This window comes from Cervus canadensis, chromosome 30 (assembly GCF_019320065.1).
Source record: "Cervus canadensis isolate Bull #8, Minnesota chromosome 30, ASM1932006v1, whole genome shotgun sequence".
Classification (NCBI taxonomy): Eukaryota; Metazoa; Chordata; class Mammalia; order Artiodactyla; family Cervidae; genus Cervus; species Cervus canadensis.
Window position 1 is genome coordinate 27,703,800 of NC_057415.1, and position 18,905 is coordinate 27,722,704.

At 35.4% G+C, this 18,905-nt stretch overlaps 1 protein-coding gene across 4 annotated transcripts in view; it reads left to right on the top strand.

Moving 5' to 3' along the window:
• The window catches only part of FKTN (fukutin), a 112,654-nt gene that overhangs the window by 26,985 nt on the left and 66,764 nt on the right, over positions 1 to 18,905 (top strand). For all 4 annotated transcript variants that reach the window (XM_043452957.1, XM_043452958.1, XM_043452961.1 and 1 more), the window contains exons 7-9: positions 3,451 to 3,580; positions 5,547 to 5,680; positions 7,115 to 7,242. In XM_043452957.1, the coding sequence (XP_043308892.1) occupies positions 3,451 to 3,580; positions 5,547 to 5,680; positions 7,115 to 7,242 (392 nt within the window). The remainder of the gene's footprint in view (positions 1 to 3,450; positions 3,581 to 5,546; positions 5,681 to 7,114; positions 7,243 to 18,905) is intronic.

An 18,905-nucleotide genomic window follows, 5' to 3' on the forward strand; every position in this document is an offset into this window, starting at 1 on the left:
TTATTTTCTGTCTCTTTAGTTTCCTTAAATCTGGAACAGTTTCACAATTACTTTCTTTTTTTTGTAACTTAGCATTTTATTTGTTTTTTTTTTTCCCATTTATTTTTATTAGTTGGAGGCTACAATTACTTTTTAACATTTATGACTTTGATACTTTGGAAGATTACATGCCAGATATTTTGTAAACTGTCCCTTGTTTGGGGTTTGTGTGGTTTTTCCTCATGTCACATTGGTGTTGTACACCTTTAGTAAGAATAACACAGAAGTGATTCTGTGCTTTCACTTTATCCTGTCAGATGCTGCTTGATTTTGATTTGCTCCATGTGGATGCCCACATCACCTGCTCAGGCCCCGATACCCATGCCAGGCTACCGCAGTTCACTTTCTTGCTTTGCCTCATGTAATGGTTCTAGTTTAGAAGAGTCCAGGAAGGGAAGGATAACAGAGGGAAGTGTCTCCTGACTTCCTTTATTTACTTAACTATTTTCTCAGTCTACCAAGAAGCATAGGATAATACATATTTTTCTGCACTTGATTTTGTCTCAGCAGCAGCCATCAAAAAATAATTGGTGAGCTCCAGTGTGTTGAGTTCCAGTAAAAAAAAAACCAGAGAGGATATGGAAATATCTGGACCCCTAGTTCAGGAATATCTAGAAAGCTATATTCATATCCTCTTCTACTACACTGCTCTGAGACCTGGGGCAAATTTCTGAGCCTTAGTTTCCTCATCTATGAAATGAGCGGGCACCTTTTGTTATCTTGTTATTTTTAATCTATATTTTGGGGAAAGATTTGTAGAAAGGTTGCCTGAACAGGAAAGATCAAATATGACATGGTATTTAAATTAGGATTCAGTCTTTTTTTAAATGCATGATAATCCCAAGATTTACATGAGACATTTTAAATGAAAAAAAAATTATGTTTGCTCAGTTGTGTCTGACTCTTTGTGACCCCATGGTCCATAGCCTGCCAGGCTTCGCTGTCCATGAGATTCTCCAGGCAAGAGTACTGGAGTGGGTTGCCGTTCCCTTCTCCAGGAGATCTTCCCAGTCCAGGGATCAAACCCAGGTCTCCTACGTTGCAGACAGACTTTTTACCGTCTGAGCCACCAAGAAAGCCCTATGTATAACTATAATTTTTAAAGTCCATAACAGATGTAAAGGGTGTATAGGTATATACATGTTTATATTTTAACACATATGAGGGTCAGTTCTAATGAATGGAATTTCTGGGAGTGTCATGTTATTAAAGGTATGTCACAGAGGTGGGAGTATGTCCATGTAGGGGCAGCCTTAATTGGACATAACTATCAGAGTAATATTTTTGTAGAACATAAGGTTTTCATTTCTATTATTTCTATTATTTAATTTGATCTTTTCAGCTACTCTGTGAAATAAGCCAAGATTCACCATTAACCTTTAAGAAAACTAAGGTTTCAAGATGTAAAATATAAGGTCTTGAGATGTAAGTCACAGTCATTATTGGCTGAGCATGGACTAAATTCTGTGTCTCTAAAGTCCTAGCTCTAGGCTTTTCTCCCTGCAGCAGGGGTAAGAGCATGCATCTCATTCCAGTCATATGTCCTAACAGCATTATGGCTCTGAGGATGTTTTCATATTAAAGAGATCCCATATACTTTCATATTGAAGAGATCCCATATATGTATTCTGGAGAATGTAGTTTATCTTCAGGAATCCCTCTTTTTTCCTAGGAATACTTTTTGCTTGAAATATATGGTCCTTGTAGGAACTATGTTTCCTCCTGTTGTAAAAGAATGCCATGATATTTTAGGATACTGTTGGCATGGGAGGGGCTTAATCAGTCATTTATTCATTTACCCATTTATCAGTATGTGTTAGTCACATATTATATGCTAGGTACCATTTTAAATTTGTATATACACCGATGGAGAGATGCAGTACCTGCCCTCAAGGAATCATCTTTACAGCCTATTGGAGGAAGTATAAATAGAATCAGCAGTTAGAATGAAATGTGATAAGGGAGAATGGGCAGGATAGGTGAAGGGGATTAAGAGATATAAGCTTCCAGTCATGGGTATGTAATGTACAAAATAGGGAATATAGTCAGTGATATTGTAATAGCTCTGTATGGTGACAGATGGAAGCTAGAGTTACCACGGTGATCATTTTGTAATGTATGAAAATATTGAATCACTGTCTTCTACACCTCTATGAAAATATTGAATCACTATGTTCTGTACCTGAAGCTAATATAATATTGTATGTAAATTATACTTCAATTAATAAAGAAGCCCTTGATCTTTCGTACATCAAAAAATCAAAAAAGAATTAAATATAATAATTATAGTGAAAGTATATAAAAATGGTAACTTACGAGCTCATTGAACAGATTATTTCATTGGTCTGTGTCTACATATCTAGTACCAAACATAATTTTTTGCTCTCTAATGTTGAACTGAAGAGGAGTCCTGGAAGAATAAATATATTTGTATTCCTAGGAAAATCAGAGTTTGTTTTTCAGAGGGTGGAACTGAAACATGCAAGATTTTATTAGTCAAGGGCATTTCAGACAAAGGAAACATGTTATGAAGACACAGAGGCTTGAAAAATTGTGGCGTATTTGGCGAGTGAAATATGAGGAGGGTGGAGATAAAGGCCAGACCAGTAGTCTAGACCTAAACACAGTGACCTTATCTGTCATGCCAAGAAGTTAAGATTTTGTCCTGTAGGTAGTGAAGCACTGGTGAAGAACTTACAGTTCTTTCTTCAGTTCCAGAACCCCCTAAAATGAAGAAAAGTGAAGAGACTATAAATAAATGACTAGTATTTGTATAAAATTTCAAAATTTGTGAGACATTTGTCTGTCATCCATTATCTCATTAAATTCTCACAACCGTCTTGCAGACTATTATCCTTTAATTACTGATGAGAAAATTATATGAGAGAGGTTTGTTCTTTCATTCTCTCCTTCATTCAGGCACTGTTTTAGACATTGAAGATACAGTAATAAACAAAATGAAGTCCCTTTCCTCATAGAGCTTATTTTCTTCTGAAGTGATATGCCCAGGGTCACAGCTAAAATGAAGTGAGATTAGACTTGAGCACAGTCTGCTTCAAAAATTTCATGTTCTTTCTACTATACTATTCAGTCCTAAAGAGCATTTATACTAGTGAATGAGTCATTGAACGCATTGTACTTCAGATATGCCTGTAACTCTCTTAATTAGCCTTCTTTTCCCGTAAAACTAGAACGTATAAAACTCACCCTTTGGGAATCCTGATTATATTCCTTCCTCCTTTAACTTGGCTCTCCTAGAATCTGCTGTTTATAGTCTTGTTTTAATGTGTGACTAACAAGGAACTCTGAAGTTATAATATGAAGTTAGTTTTCAAATTTAATTTGGATGTCACAAATATTTCTGGTAACTTAGAAATGGCTATAGTAGCTTACTATTTGTTATATCTGTAGCAATACCTTGATGATAACACTGTGGAAGCTATGACCTTTCAGAAGCATGCAAAGGAATTGTTGCAACTAGCAGCCAAAACATTAAAGAAGTTGGGAGTACGGTTCTGGCTGAGCAGTGGAACTTGTCTAGGTAAAATTCTTCTTGCTTTTCATTTGTCTTTTTGACATTTCATCCTCCTTGGCTTTAGAGATGACTGCTTGAGATGACAAAACATCGGTGGTATTTGAAGTGTCATATTTATAGACAGAATAAACACAGTGCATGGAGCAAGGATTTATTGATTTTTTAAAAAAGAAATAACTTCAAAATCATAAAACAGAATTAGCAAGGCCATGTTGTGTTTCCCAAAATAATGTGTCTATAATTTATATCAGAACATGTAGACTACATGTGATCCTCAGGTAATCTTTAGATTAGCATTTTATTATTTCTACCCATAGGTTGTTATTCTCTTTAAAAAGAAACTGTATTCTGTTTCTTTACATACAAACAATACAGACAACTTGCATTGCACCAAAAGTTTCTAAGAGCAAGTTTTTTCTAAGAGAAACAATGAAGGGGATGTTAAAAGGTCTTTCACAAATCTTTTCCACATCATGATGGTATCACTGATTGGACATCACTATCTTACCACATTCTGCTTATCCTAAGATGGGAAAGTGTAGAATTCAAGAAAGATTTCCAAATCTCTTTCCACTGTTCATTAGATCAGACTTCTTTGGAATATAAATTATTTAGAATCATAAAATTTTTTTTATTCTTTCTTGTTTATAATGATAACTGATTATAACTGTTTTTGATCCCTCTTAGTTATAACTATTTGCACAAAAGTTAATTCTGCTGCTGCTTTTAGAGGGCTACCATATAATTTATTTAATTTGAGATGTTTTGAGAATGAAAAGAGTGCTGTTAGTAATTATGGTACAACAGGTATAAGCAGGGATATATGGTTATCCTGTCATTTAAGCTTTGTGGAAAATTTACATGGTTCTTCCTGTCAAGGAGTTTACAGCTAGAGTAAACTACCTCCGCCCTTCGCCCTGCACACAAAAAAAGTACATCTCGTTTATGTGATACATGCTCTAAGGTTTAACTTTTTGAAGCAAGATTGTTTTGTGGACTGTTACCAAAATTCTTCTTAATCATTTGTCATGATAATCTTTTGAGTTCTTAGCTCCATAAGGGCATTTATAAAATGAGAGAAGTTGGATTAGGTGATATTTAAAGTGCCTTCCATTTTTTTCTTTTTTTCATTCTTAATAATTTGTGATTTTTTGATAGATGTGGATTATAGATTTTTTCTTAAACTGGATGTGAGATCCTGTGCTTGACTTCTAAAGATCTGTGTTAAAACTGAAATTAAAGTTTAGAATTTCAAACAGTATTTCCCAAAGGTAATTGTAGACATTTGTTTACTTTTTGAATACTTTGAATGGAAGGAGTAGAAGGATAATAAGGGAAAACCCAGAGCCCTTAGTAATATTAAGGTATAAAGTTTTTTCCTTTTAGAAAGTACAATAGCACATAACTTAGAGGTAGATACATAGTAAATATGTAAACATAGCTTTGGATGATATGTTGAAAATTGAGGTTGATACTGCTCTTCTTTTATAGATGGCCCATCACACATTCAGAGCTATTAAGTTCTACAAATTACTGCTTAGGAAAGGAATATTGATTAAGCAAAAGAATTAAATTATGTTTTTAGCATATCTTAAAAGCAACCTTCATCATAGATTTATGAGTAAACATCTAGAGAAGTAACAGTGTTTTAAATGAATGGCTCAGTTAACATTATTAAAGCTAATAGTTTATTCAGAAATTAAAGTACATCATGAAAAGTCTTGAGGTTGCTGAGTGCTCAGAAAAGGTGAAGGAAGGAGGGAATAAAAGAAATACTCTTCAACAATTGGCTCCTATGATCATAAATATTAAGTTGGGATCTAATTTAAAAATTCTGATAAAGCACACTAAATCTAATCCTGTGAAATAAAATACATTGTTACAAAGACTGTCCATTGTAATAATTACTAATTATTTCCAAACTTAAGTTTTTCAAAAAATTTTCTTATTCCTTTTTTTTTCTTTTTTTTAGGATGGTATCGGCAATGCAGCATTATTCCGTATAGTAAAGATGTTGACCTAGGAATTTTTATACAGGATTACAAATCTGATATTATTTCAGCATTTCAAGATGCAGGACTCCCACTCAAACACAAATTTGGGAAGGTCAGTAATAAAAATGCTTCACTTCATTAGTAACATGTTTCAAAAGTAAAGTTTATATTAAGCAACTCAGAGATATTTCATATAGCATTTTATCATTCAGTATTGGTCAGAATGAGTTCAGCAGAAAATTATTACCACTTGTGACTTCTGCACTATTTAAGGAAAACTAGAAAAGCTGGCTTTTTATTGACCATGAGAAAGTGAAAAGGATCTTGGACTCTTGAAGAAGAATTTATTGCCATTACATTAGGGAACAACATAATGTAATAATTAATTAATATAATAAGTAAGAATCCCACCTACCCTACCTGAAGTGTCATTTATTTTTTTGTTTACATAGACATCATATTATTATCACCTCAAAACATTCCATTGATTGCTAAGGACTCAAAATACAGAATCATTTCAAACATTACTTGGGTTTCTTATTTATTTCACATGTCCTAGGTAATAGCAATTTTCTCACAGGTCAACTCAAATAGGTCATTGTGGCTTAGATGAAATCTCCTTTTAGATAATTTAATTCCTATAGCCTAAGCCTATGATCCCTGGCAATCACCTTACTCTTAATGTGCTTGTTCCCAGGGAGGTGTTGTCCTGGAAAGCAAGAAGAAGTATGTTCTGTTTGTGGAAAATTACTTCCTTCATCATAATCATTTTAGTTTATTTAAAATTTTAATTAAGTATCTTCCTGAGGTCAAAGTCAAAGCAATAGAACTCTAGTCATTTAGCAAATGACTTAACATTTCCTTAACACCCAGTCTCTGCCTGGCACTGTGCTCTGCATGTATGGCAAAGGTGAATAAAATACAGTCCTTATCCTTGAGGAGCCCACTGTCTAACTGAGAGAAAACAAATGCATAAACATTTAAGTGGTTAGTGCTGGAACAGACAAGTGTACCAAGTCCAATGGGAACTTGGAGGATAAGTTTGTAGGATAAGTTTCTTAGGGACATGCTCTCAGAATTCTTTGTACTTTTATTTCTTCTTTTTTCATATATATAATGTAATGATATATGGGTTTCTATACTACATTTATGTAAGTACTTAGTTATTGATTATAATGATTTACTTCCTGATAGTTTTACTTGGTTATTAAAGGGAATAATTTTTCTTTGATTACTTTTCTTTTTTCATCAGAAAGGAGCTCTGGAACAGGATGTTTTGCAGAGTGAATCTTTAACTACTACAAGTCATGTATTCTGAGTTGTCATCAGTTGTAAAAAGCAACATTATTTTATGTACATTTAAGAAAGAAATCTAATGATTGTGTGCTACTGATGCATCCCAATTTCAGAGATGCTCCAGCTTGAAAAACAGTTATCTTAAAACCTATACTCTCTCCATATAAAACATAAGAATCTTTTTTTCTTTTGATTTAAAAAATGTTATTTCCTTTGTTTCAGTCTGTAAAGGTTTTCATCTTCTCCCTAGGTAGAAGACAGCTTGGAATTGTCTTTCCAAGGAAAAGATGATGTAAAACTTGACATTTTTTTCTTCTATGAAGAGACTGACCATATGTGGAATGGAGGCACTCAGGCCAAAACAGGAAAAAAGTTTAAGTATGAATCAGATAAGTTCTTACAAAGGGGGCTTTAGAAATAACTGCAGAAGGTAGAAGTAAGGAAGTAACTGAAAATGGGGTGAGATGGGGAATGACCATCAAGGCTCCACTGTTAGCTGATACTTCTCAGCTTCCCAAAGAGTTTCCCAGTTTTGCTTGAGAAGTGAGGATACCTATCAGGACTGAGGAAGTGCCCCTGGATTTGTCACTCCAAAAAGTCATTATGATTGGAAGCCCTTGTGTCATCAGAAAGGGAAAACCAAAATAAGGAACAGAAAATTAGGCCCATATTCTGAGCCAAAAAACCAATTGGCTGCTAGAGCTGTTGGAACTTGATAATTTGATGAGAATGGGTAAGGATCAGTAAGAAGGGGATAGTTAAGGTGAAGTGAAGTTTAAGTGAGGAGATTGGGATTGGCTGGAACTGAGGTCATAAATGCTGGGCAAGCTCTGAAATGTGCCTTTAGCATAGACTGAGGCCCATTCTTTAAAGGATATATTTAAAGGATAATATGGTAGTTAACAGCTACCACATTTTGTCAAATGTAAGGTGATATGCACTGTAAGATGTACCATTATTGTATGTGCTAACAAGAAAGGAAAGACATTGCTAATTATAATCTTTTTTAAGACACCTGATTCAGATAGAAAATTATAGGGGGAAAGTGTCTCAATTCTGAATTAATTGATGGACTACAATATATTAGACTGGCATTTTGAGCTTTTTTTTTTAATGCTGCCATAGTCAAACTCTTTGATTACAAAAGACAAAAATATAGAGTAACTGTGTATATACCCTTTATGATGCAGTTGGCCTATTCACAGTTCTGAGAGAGAGAGAATGAATGTGAACCTGAACCCAAAGAATGTGGGCTCTGAAGTCAGGCAGACCTGGAAAATGTCAGCTTCACCCTAACTAATTGTAGCCTTTAGCTTTTTTGAACATTAATCTCATACTACTGTGGGTCAGGCACTGATGTGAACATTTTTCGTGTATTAACACATCTAATCCTCGTAACAACCATAGATAGTCTGTGAGGCACTGAGAATTTAAGTCATTTGTTAACATCACAGCAAATAAGTCAGGCAGTAGCCTGTCTCTGGAGTTCTAATCACTACCCCCTACTGCCTCCCTAATACACCTGACTGTATGAGGTGCTTAGTGTATCACTTAGCCCTTATTATCAGTAAGTGGTGGTTACCTTTGTTATAATTATCTAATGTTATTAATATTATGATTGCTAGTGTGACTGCTGCCATTGTTGTCATTATTATGGTTCTTAGGTCATTCTTACTGGTTCTTACGACCAGGAGCATAGATTTACCTCACCAACTAGCTGAGATTAGGGCTCCTATCACTGAATAAACTTGAGCCATTGGGCACACTGGAGAATGTTCTGTAGCACAGAAGAATAATTCCAAACTCAGACTGGTTTCTCCTGGATATATAGACATTACATACTTTATTTGAATCTTTATTTGAAGGCAAGGAGTCTCCATGTAATATTAACCTTGTTCTGGAGATTTGAGAATAAGCCAAACCTTTTTTCTCAAAGTCATAAAGTATCCCCAAATTGACATGATCCTGGAGTGTGTTCCTGAAGCTCGTATATTATAAAAAATTATTTTGCTTTATGACAACAAATACCTTCATGCTAAGTAAGCTCTGATTATAAGACAAAAATACTTAGTAAGTTAATAAATATATAGTTGATACTCTCACTGTGGCTAGGTGAATAGGGAGGTGTTTTTTTGATATTTAGCTAGTTTGTTTATTAAAATATAATAAAAATGCCAAACTTAATGTATAATTTCCAGACTTTTAAAAAAAAACAACTGTGAGATAGTATAGCATAGAAATTAAAAGCATGGAGCCAGTCTGTTTGCTTTTGGATCCCAGCTCTCCATTTTATAAGCTAGTTATTTAACTCACTGGTCCTAAATTTCCTCAAATGTAAAATGAGAATAATAATAGAAATTGCTATATAGAATGGTTTTAAGAACTGAGTTAACCCACAAAAAGGGTTTTGAAGAGAATTAAACATATCTTGAGTGCTAAGAAGTTATTAGTTGCTATTATTAATACTCTCAGTAGCAGTAAAGAAAACTATTCTTCTTCTTAGTCTTATAAGAAATTTATAGATCAGAAACCTGTATAATTATCTGAATATTAAACTGCCACATCTGTTCTAAGAGACCTCATGAGAATGTCACCTTTTGTTTCTGGAGCTTGTATTATAATCCTGTTATTCTTAATTTTTCTTCTAAAGCTTGGATTTCTTTCTTCCCACTGGCATGATCCCATGTCAAACCTCAAAAGAACTGTGCATTTCTAACCACTACATCTCTGGCTAGAAAAAGCTTCTTTCATTCTGCTTTAACTGCTCTTTATGGTAGCAGTGTTTGGGAAGTGTGAAGTGTTCTGATTATTTAATGAGAGAAATGAACAGTGATAGAACTGCCTGGACAGATGGTTTGAGTCCCAGATTTTCTATCATGTTACTGTGACCTTAAAAGGCAGAGAAAAGAACAGGGGATGGTTGTGAAGAGTAGTTTCTTTGGAAGATTCCCCCAGCCATATGCCATTTTCATTCTTTTCAGCACTATTTACTGTAAGAAACTATAGAATTATCACCACTACTATTCCTAGAGGGAAAAATCTTTAAAGCTAGTCTAAGGGTCTTTTTATCTTTATAATATTCTACTTTTTATTCATGTGTAGTTTATTCTGAGAAAAAACTTAATGACAATATAGAATACTTACGTTTTTTAATGGTTCAGACTGTTAAGAATCTGCCTGCAATACAGAAGACCTGGGTTGGAAAGATCCCCTGAAGAAGAGAATGGCTACCCACTCCAATATTCTTGCCTAGAGAATTCCATGTACAGAGGAGCCTGGCGGGCTACAGTCCATGGGGTTGCAAAGTCAGACGTGACTGAGCAACTAACACTTTCACTTTCACCGTTTTTTATAAAGCCGAAGAGGAATCAGGAAGGAAGCAGAAGGTTCCCCCTTTTAAAACTTTGCTCTGAAAAAAAAAAACAAAAAAAAACTTTGCTCTGCATGCCTTCAGAATGATGTTTTGGTCATAAGATTGAATTATCATTACAATATTGATAGCAAATGATAAAGCTATAGCCACCAGGGTATCTACCTATGTATCAGGCACTATGATAGGTGTTTTATGATTTACTCTCAGATCATCCTCACATGTTCCCTATGGGTTAGATATTCTCACTCCCAGTTAGATATGAGGAATCTAAAGCTCAGAAAAGTGAAGTAACTTGCTCAAGGTTCTCTGGCCATTAGTGATAGGGCCAAGATTTAACTTAAAACCTGTTGGATTTTTAAGCCCAAATGCTTCCATCTAAGAGTTAATGGGTTAAATGAGTTAATACATGTAGTAATGCATGTAGAACAGTACCTGGCACATAGTAAGTACTGTGTAAGTATTAGCCACAGCTGCAACTGTCATTACCGTATTATTATTCTTTTACTATTACTTCTCGTGTTACCCTGGTAAAAGTATAGGTAATTCAACACAGTGTTAACTTGTATTAGTTACTCTGGGTAAGCATTTTTTTCCCAGGTCTCATATTTCTTCCATCTTTAGTTCTTAGTCTAAGCCTGTACTTTCACCTAAAATCCAAATTCTCTTCTTAAATATTGTCTAGATTTTTAATATTTACCTTTCTTTTCCAAGTTTCAATCACCAGTGATAAAAGGTCATGAATGAATATATTAACCTTGCCTCCAGATGTGAAATTTTCATTCCACAACTTTACAGTTCTTATAGATGCTGCCCAGATTCCTCTGGATTATTTCTTTCCTTCACATCTGAATCAACTAATATAAGTGGAGGCCAGAAGTTTAAGAGGCAATAATGTAATAACAAAAATTAACTTCTATTGAATAGTTACTGTGTTCTAGGCACTATGCCAAGTTTTTATATACATCTTCTCATTTAACCCTCACCACAAATTTATAAAGGAGGTTTACTGTCACCCTCATTTTATGGGTGAGGAAATTAAGGCAGAGCTAAGACTCAGACTTGGGCATTATCACTTCAGAGCCTGTATTCCAACCCGCGTACAATACACTGTCACCACAATCTCAGTCATATTGTTAATACTCCCTCCGTGAAAAGAGCCCTTCTGTTTATTGACATTGTCAGAATATTACAGCTACCTCTGTATCCGCTGATAGAAAATTTACTACCCCGGGGCTAGTTGTGGGTTCCTTAGACCTTCTGTTATATTCAGCTTCTGCTTATTGTATAGATCTTCAAAAAAAATTGGATTTGTCCTCTGTGGGACTAGACTTATCCAAGTGTGACTCTTATATAATTTAACTTTTCATTTCTGAAGAATTTATTTGCTAACTGCTATGTGCCAAGGATTCTGATGTGAATATAACTTAGTTTCTGCTCTCAAGAATCTCATAATCTAGACCATGAAACAGATATTAAAGTACTCTATCGGCAGAACATGATTTAAATAGGTGTCATGTATAGTTGAGATACAGATCAACTCTATCTAGAATTAATGACAAGGAAGTGTGGCATAAAATACAGAGAAGTTTGTTAGATAGACTTGGGAGGAATATGGAGAAGGGTCTAATAATAGGTTTATTTAACTATTTTTATATTTAGATTGTTTCCATTTTTTATTACTAAAAAATTCCGTGAGCATCTTTGTACATTAAGTGTAAGTTTTACTAGGGATTGTTTCTTTGAATAGATTCCCAGAAGTGGAATTACTATTATTGTTTGATCATGCTGTTTGAGAAATAGAGGGGTAATTGGACAATCTTCTGATAACAGTAAAAGTACAAGATTTTACCCTCAGTGTTTTGTTTTATCCTTTGACTCTTTTAAGGCACTTTGCAGATCTACAGGCCTCCTCAGTCGTCTTTGTTAGCATGCTTTATTCTCCCTGCCTTTTTTTCCCGTATTTTTTTTAAAAATAGACAGCTAATTTTGTGATAATTTTAGATTCACAGAAAAGAAAATAATATAATGAGTTTCTGGATACAGTCATCCAGTTTACTTTAATGTTAACATATTGTTACCATGGTACTTTTGTCAAAACCTTGAAACCAGTCTTGGTGCATTATAGTTAACTAAACATTATCTGTTCTTCACCAGCTTTTCTACTAATGTCCTTTTTCTGCTCCGGGATCTAATCGAAGATCCCACATTGCATTTAGACCCCAGCCTTTTGAAACTTGATTTTGGTCCAAGATTTTAAGTATGTCACTAGTAGTTTTATTAGGTTATTAGACATCATTCCATGTCCCAATTCTGCTATGCGAGGATATTGAGTTGCCTCCATTTTGAAGTTGCTCCTCAGTTCCTCTAAATGGAAATAAATCTCCTCTTCCTCTGAATTTCCATAGATTTTTCTTTTCTGTTTACCTCTCTTGTGCTGTATTTAGGTACTTTTGCTGATTTATCCGTCCTTTCTGAGTTATAGGTAAAATAAGTCCTGATAAATCTATCAGGCTGCGTGACCTGAGCATTACTGGAAACTAGTATCAGGTTCTCTCAAACACAATCTTGTAGTGTTTCCTCAAGATGTAAGGGTGACCCTAGATTGATGACTTGATCCAACCTAGCACCTTTGGAGAATCAAAGCCATGAAGTTGTTACCTCAGTTATTTTCAGTCACTGCTTCAAAAGAAGTGAAAGTGGTGTTGGTTGTTGCGTCCCCACTCATAGGCTCTCTTAGCTCCATAGATTGATAACTATGCTTCCATAGTTTTAGCTCTCAAAAAACACATTTGTCTTTTGAGTACTTACAGCTGTAAAGCTAAAAAGACAGATTTGAATAATTTCTTTAAATGAGTGCATTTAAAACATTAGCTTTTCTAAAAATGATGTCATATTTCCTACTCTGTTTATACCTTCATATTTTACAACATTTAGACTATATTTAGTCCTCCTTAATTAACTTCCAAACCATCAAGGGGGAACACTGAACGCATATTATACGGTAATTGTATTCTTATACACTGTATAGAAGTGGCAGTTCTTTATTTGATATTTTTAAAGAGAAGATCACCTCGTAATGAATAAATAGTCAGCTCTTTACTTATGTGAAATAAACTTTGTTTTTAAGACATATTTTGTTGTTTGAATATATAAGAGACTCTATGACGTTGTATTCTGAAAGAAATGAAAACAAATTTTCATTAAAATTTTAAAGTGTTCATAGCAGTTTTATTTATGGTAGCCAAAAAATGAAAACAACCCAAATGCCCATCTTTTGGTGACCAAATAAACAAGTTATGATATGTTCAAACAATGGAATTCTGCTTAGCAACAGAGAAGAACCAACTACTAATACATGCAGTAACATGGATGAATCTCCAACACCTTATGTTAAGTGGAAGAAGTCAGATAGGCAGAATATGTACTATGTACCTGCATTTATTTGAAATTGTAAAGCAGGCAAAAAGTAGGCAAAAGCAGTAAAAAATGTAAAAAGGTCATTGGTCACCAGGGGCCAGGGCGGATTGACTGTATGCCTGCCAAAGAAGCACAGAGAGCTTTAGGGAAGCAGGGTGGAAGAAATGCTTTATATCTTGATTATTTTAGTGGTAACCCAGGTATATATATCTGTCAAAACGTGAAGTGGGTGCTTTTCATCATGTGTAAATTGCACCTTGAAAAACTGGTTTAAACGATTGAAAACGAAAAACAAAAAAAATGTATCACTTAGAAAATTGATGCTAAGAGAAAAGAGCCCAAGATCACAGGTTGAAACAAGAGGATATCTGGGACCAGAAGCCATGAATTTGATCAAGGCAGACCTAATTGCAATGATAAACTTGGAGCCTTTTGCATCTGCTTGGATAAATTGGATAATCTAAGATCAAAATAAAAGAAGCCTTTTATATGTTTAGTATGAAATTGGAAATCATAACTTAATCTCCTTTTTTTAATTATCTATTATATCCAAAAAGGAATACTATACAGGTTGTCTGAGACAAAGCAAGCACAGCTGGAGTCTTATTACTTGTTGTTGAGCTAAAGATATAGTTTTTGAAAGTTATGCAGTAGAAATAAAAATGTCCAGAGGCTTTGTCCTGTGACCTTAAAGAAAAGTTTTGTGCATGCTTTAAATTAATAGTTTTTGATATGGTTGTTATGCATGTGCATTCAGGTGTTAAATGATACAAGCTTTAATTTGTCTACTCATTGGTGATATAAATTTCTTCTAGTTTTCTAGTTTAGTTCTGTCCTATGGAGATTGCATAGGAGAGTTTGCCAATAGAATAGATGGAATCACTCTGTTCACAGTGGAAGTCAGTGGAAAACACAAGATTCAATGAGTAGAATTTTATCTTATAAAATATGTATATGCTATATATTCATTATATGTTAGAAGTTTGGGACAGGATTAGTGTATGGGATCAATAAAAACCTCAGAAAGACTATATGCTAGCCCAGTCACTGAAAAGTTTGTTAGCCGTGTCTCTATTATGTCTTTTGCTTCTGTATTATCTGTGGAGGGATTGTGAGGAGTTTAGTGGAAGAGATGGTTCAAAAAATACTAGTCAGCATGCTGTAACTTTGGTTTTCAAGAGTTGATTCTTAGAAATGCTTAGGAAACTATGGGCAGAATCGATGCTAATGACATTAATGTGGCAGAGAAATTCTCACTTTGTCATATTCCCTTTGCTCTAAATATTACAGATGGATATATCTAAAACACGTAGCTGAGCTACAGGAGTATGGAGTAAATAATGAAAAAGCAATATTTAAAGAGAATTTCTAAATTAAAGACAGATAAGCAGGGTAAATTGAAGTGGGGAAAACCACTAGACCATTCAGGTATGACCTAAATCAAATCCCTTATGACTATACAGTGGAAGTGACAAATAGATTTTTTTTTTGTTTGTTTGAATTTATTTATTTATTTTTTTCTATATTTTTTTCCCATTTATTTTTATTAGTTGGAGGCTAATTACTTTACAATATTGTAGTGGTTTTTGCCATACATTGACATGAATCAGCCACGGATTTACATGTGTTCCCCATCCCAATCCCCCCTCCCACCTCCCTCCCCATCCCATCCCTCTGGGTCTTCCCAGTGCACCAGCCCTGAGCACTTGTCTCATGCCAACCTGGGCTGGTGATCTGTTTCACCCTTGATAGTATACTTGTTTCAATGCTGTTATCTCTATAAACATCCCACCCTTGCCTTCTCCCACAGAGTCTAAAAGTCTGTTCTGTACATCTGTGTCTCTTTTTCTGTTTTGCATATAGGGTTATTGTTACCATCTTTTTAAATTCCATATATATGCATTAGTATGCTGTATTGGTCTTTATCTTTCTGGCTTACTTCACTCTGTATGATGGGCTCCAGTTTCATCCATCTCATTAGAACTGGTTCAAATGAATTCTTTTTAATGGCTGAGTAATATTCCATGGTGTATATGTACCATAGCTTCCTTATCCATTCATCTGCTGATGGGCATCTAGGTTGCTTCCATGTCCTGGCTATTATAAACAGTGCTGCGATGACCATTGGGATACACATGTCTCTTTCAGATCTGGTTTCCTCAGTGTGTATGCCCAGGAGTGGGATTGCTGGGTCATATGGCAGTTCTATTTCCAGTTTTTTAAGAAATCTCCACACTGTTCTCCATAGTGGCTGTACTAGTTTGCATTCCCACCAACAGTGTAAGAGGGTTCCCTTTTCTCCACAGCCTCTCCAGCATTTATTGCTTATAGACTTTTGGATAGCAGCCATTCTGACTTGCGTGTAATGGTACCTCATTGAGGTTTTGATTTGCATTTCTCTGATAATGAGTGATGTTGAGCATCTATCTTTTCATGTGTTTGTTAGCTATCTGTATGTCTTCTTTGGAGACATGTCTGTTTAGATCTTTGGCCCATTTTTTGATTGGGTCATTTAATTTTCTGGAATTGAGCTTCAGGAGTTCCTTGTATATTTTTGAGATTAATTCTTTGTCTGTTTCTTCATTTGCTATTATTTTCTCCCATTCTGAAGGCTGTCTTTTCACCTTGCTTATAGTTTCCTTTGTTGTGCAAAGGCTTTTAAGTTTAATTAGGTCCCATTTTTTTATTTTTGCTTTTATTTCCAGTATTCTGGGAGGTGGGTCATAGAGGATCTTGCTGTGATTTATGTCAGAGAGTGTTTTGCCTATGTTCTCCTCTAGGAGTTTTATAGTTTCTGGTCTTACATTTAGATCTTCAATCCATTTTGAGTTTATTTTTGTGTATGGTGTTAGAAAGTGTTCTAGTTTCATTCTTTTACAAGTGGTTGACCAGTTTTCCCAGCACCACTTGTTAAAGAGGTGTGACAAATAGATTTAAGGGACTAGATCTGATAGACAGAGTGCCTGATGAACTATGGACAGAGGTTTGTGACATTGTACAGGAGACAGGGAGCAAGACCATCCCCAAGAAAAAGAAATGCAAAAAAGCAAAATGGCTGTCTGAGAGGAGGCCTTACAAATAGCTGTGAAAAGAAGAGAAGTTAAAAGCAAAGGAGAAAAGGAAAGCTATATCCAATTGAATGTAGAGTTCCAAAGAAAGGCAAGGAGAGATAAGAAAGCCGTCCTCAGTGATCAGTACAAAGAAATAGAGGAAAATAATAGAATGACAAAGACTAGAGATTTCTTCAAGAAAATTAGAGATACCAAAGGGAACGTTTCATGCAAAGATGGGCTCAATAAAGGACAGAATTGGTATGGACCTAACAGAGGCAGAAAATATTAAGATGTGGCAAGAATACACAGAAGAACTGTACAAAAAAGACCTTCACAACCCAGATAATCACCATGGTGTGATCACTCACCTAGAGCCAGACATCCTGGAATGTGAAGTCAAGAGGGCCTTAGGAAGCATCACTACAAACAAAGCTAGTGGAGGTGATGGAATTCCAGTTGAGCTATTTCAAATCCTAAAAGATGATACTGTGAAAGTGCTGCACTCAATATGCCAGCAAATTTGGAAAACTCAGCAGTGGCCACGGGACTGGAAAAGGTCAGTTTTCATTCCAATCCCAAAGAAAGGCAATCCCAAAGAATGCTCAAACTACCACACAATTGCACTCATCTCACATGCTAGCAAAGTAATGCTCAAAATTCCCCATGCCAGGCTTCAGCAGAACGTGAACTGTGAACTTCCAGATATTTAAGCTGCTTTTAGAAAAGGCAGAGGAACCAGAGATCAAATTGCCAACATCCTTTGGATCATCGAAAAAGCAAGAGAGTTTCAGAAAAATACCTATTTCTGCTTTATTGACTATGCCAAAGGCTTTGACTGTGTGGATCACAATAAACTATGGAAAATTCTGAAAGAGATGGGAATACCAGACCACCTGACCTGCCTCTTGAGAAATCTGTATGCAGGTCAGGAATAAGACAAATAGTTATAACTGGACATGGAACAACAGACTGGTTCCAAATAGGAAAAGGAGTACATTAAGGCTGTATATTGTTGCCCTTCTTGTTTAACTTATATGCAGAGTACATCATGAGAAACGCTGGGCTTGATGAAGGACAAGCTGGAATCAAGATTGCTGGGAGAAATATCAATAACCTCAGATATGCAGATGACATCACCCTTATAATAGAAAGTGAAGAAGAACTAAAGAGCCTCTTGATGAAAGTGAAAGAGGAGAGTGAAAAAGTTGGCTTAAAGCTCAACATTCAGAAAACAAAGATCATGGCATCCAGTCCCATCACTTCATAGCAAATAGAGGGGGAAACAGTGGAAACAGTGGCTGACTTTATTTTTGGGGGCTCCAAAATCACTGCAGATGGTGATTGCAGCCATGAAATTAAAAGACGCTTACTCCTTGGAAGGAAAGTTATAACCAACCTAGACAGCATATTAAAAAGCAGAGACATTAAACTTTGCCCATCTAGTCAAGGCTATAGTTTTTCCAGTAGTCATGTATGTTGGACTATAAAGAAAGCTGAGCACCGAAAAATTGATGCTTTTGAACTGTGGTGTTGGAAAAGACTCTTGAGAGTCCCTTGGACTGCACGGAGATCTAACCAGTCCATCCTAAGGGAGATCAGCCCTGAGTGTTCATTGGAAGGACTGATGTTGAAGCTGAAACTCCAGTACTTTGGCCACCTGATGTGAAGAGCTGACTCATTTGAAAAGACCCTGATGCTGAGAAAGATTGAAGGCAGGAGGAGAAGGGGACGACAGAGGATGAGATGGTTGAATGGCATTACGGACTCAATGGACATGAGTTTGGGTAAACTCTGGGAGTTGGTGATAGACAAGGAGGCCTGGCGTGCTTCAGTCCATGGGGTTGCAAAGAGTCAGACACGACTGAGCTACTGAACTGAGCTTAACTGAACTGAAGCAGGATAAATAATAAATCTACATCTGGATGCTTCTTAAAGAAACAATAATACCCAAATCAGAAAATTTTACAGGTTACCAGAGACAATAGATTGCTCATAGAAGAAAAGCAGATATACCTCAGCAGCAATAGAGCACAGAAGATAATGGAGTAACATCTTCCAAAAGTTGAAGAGAAATAACTCTCAAGTAAGAATGTTACGTACACTTAAAACTAGTACCCAAGAGGGAGGTCAAGATAAAGGCATTTGCTTATGTACAAAGACTAAGAAAGTTTATTTTTCACAGATCTACATTAAAACTC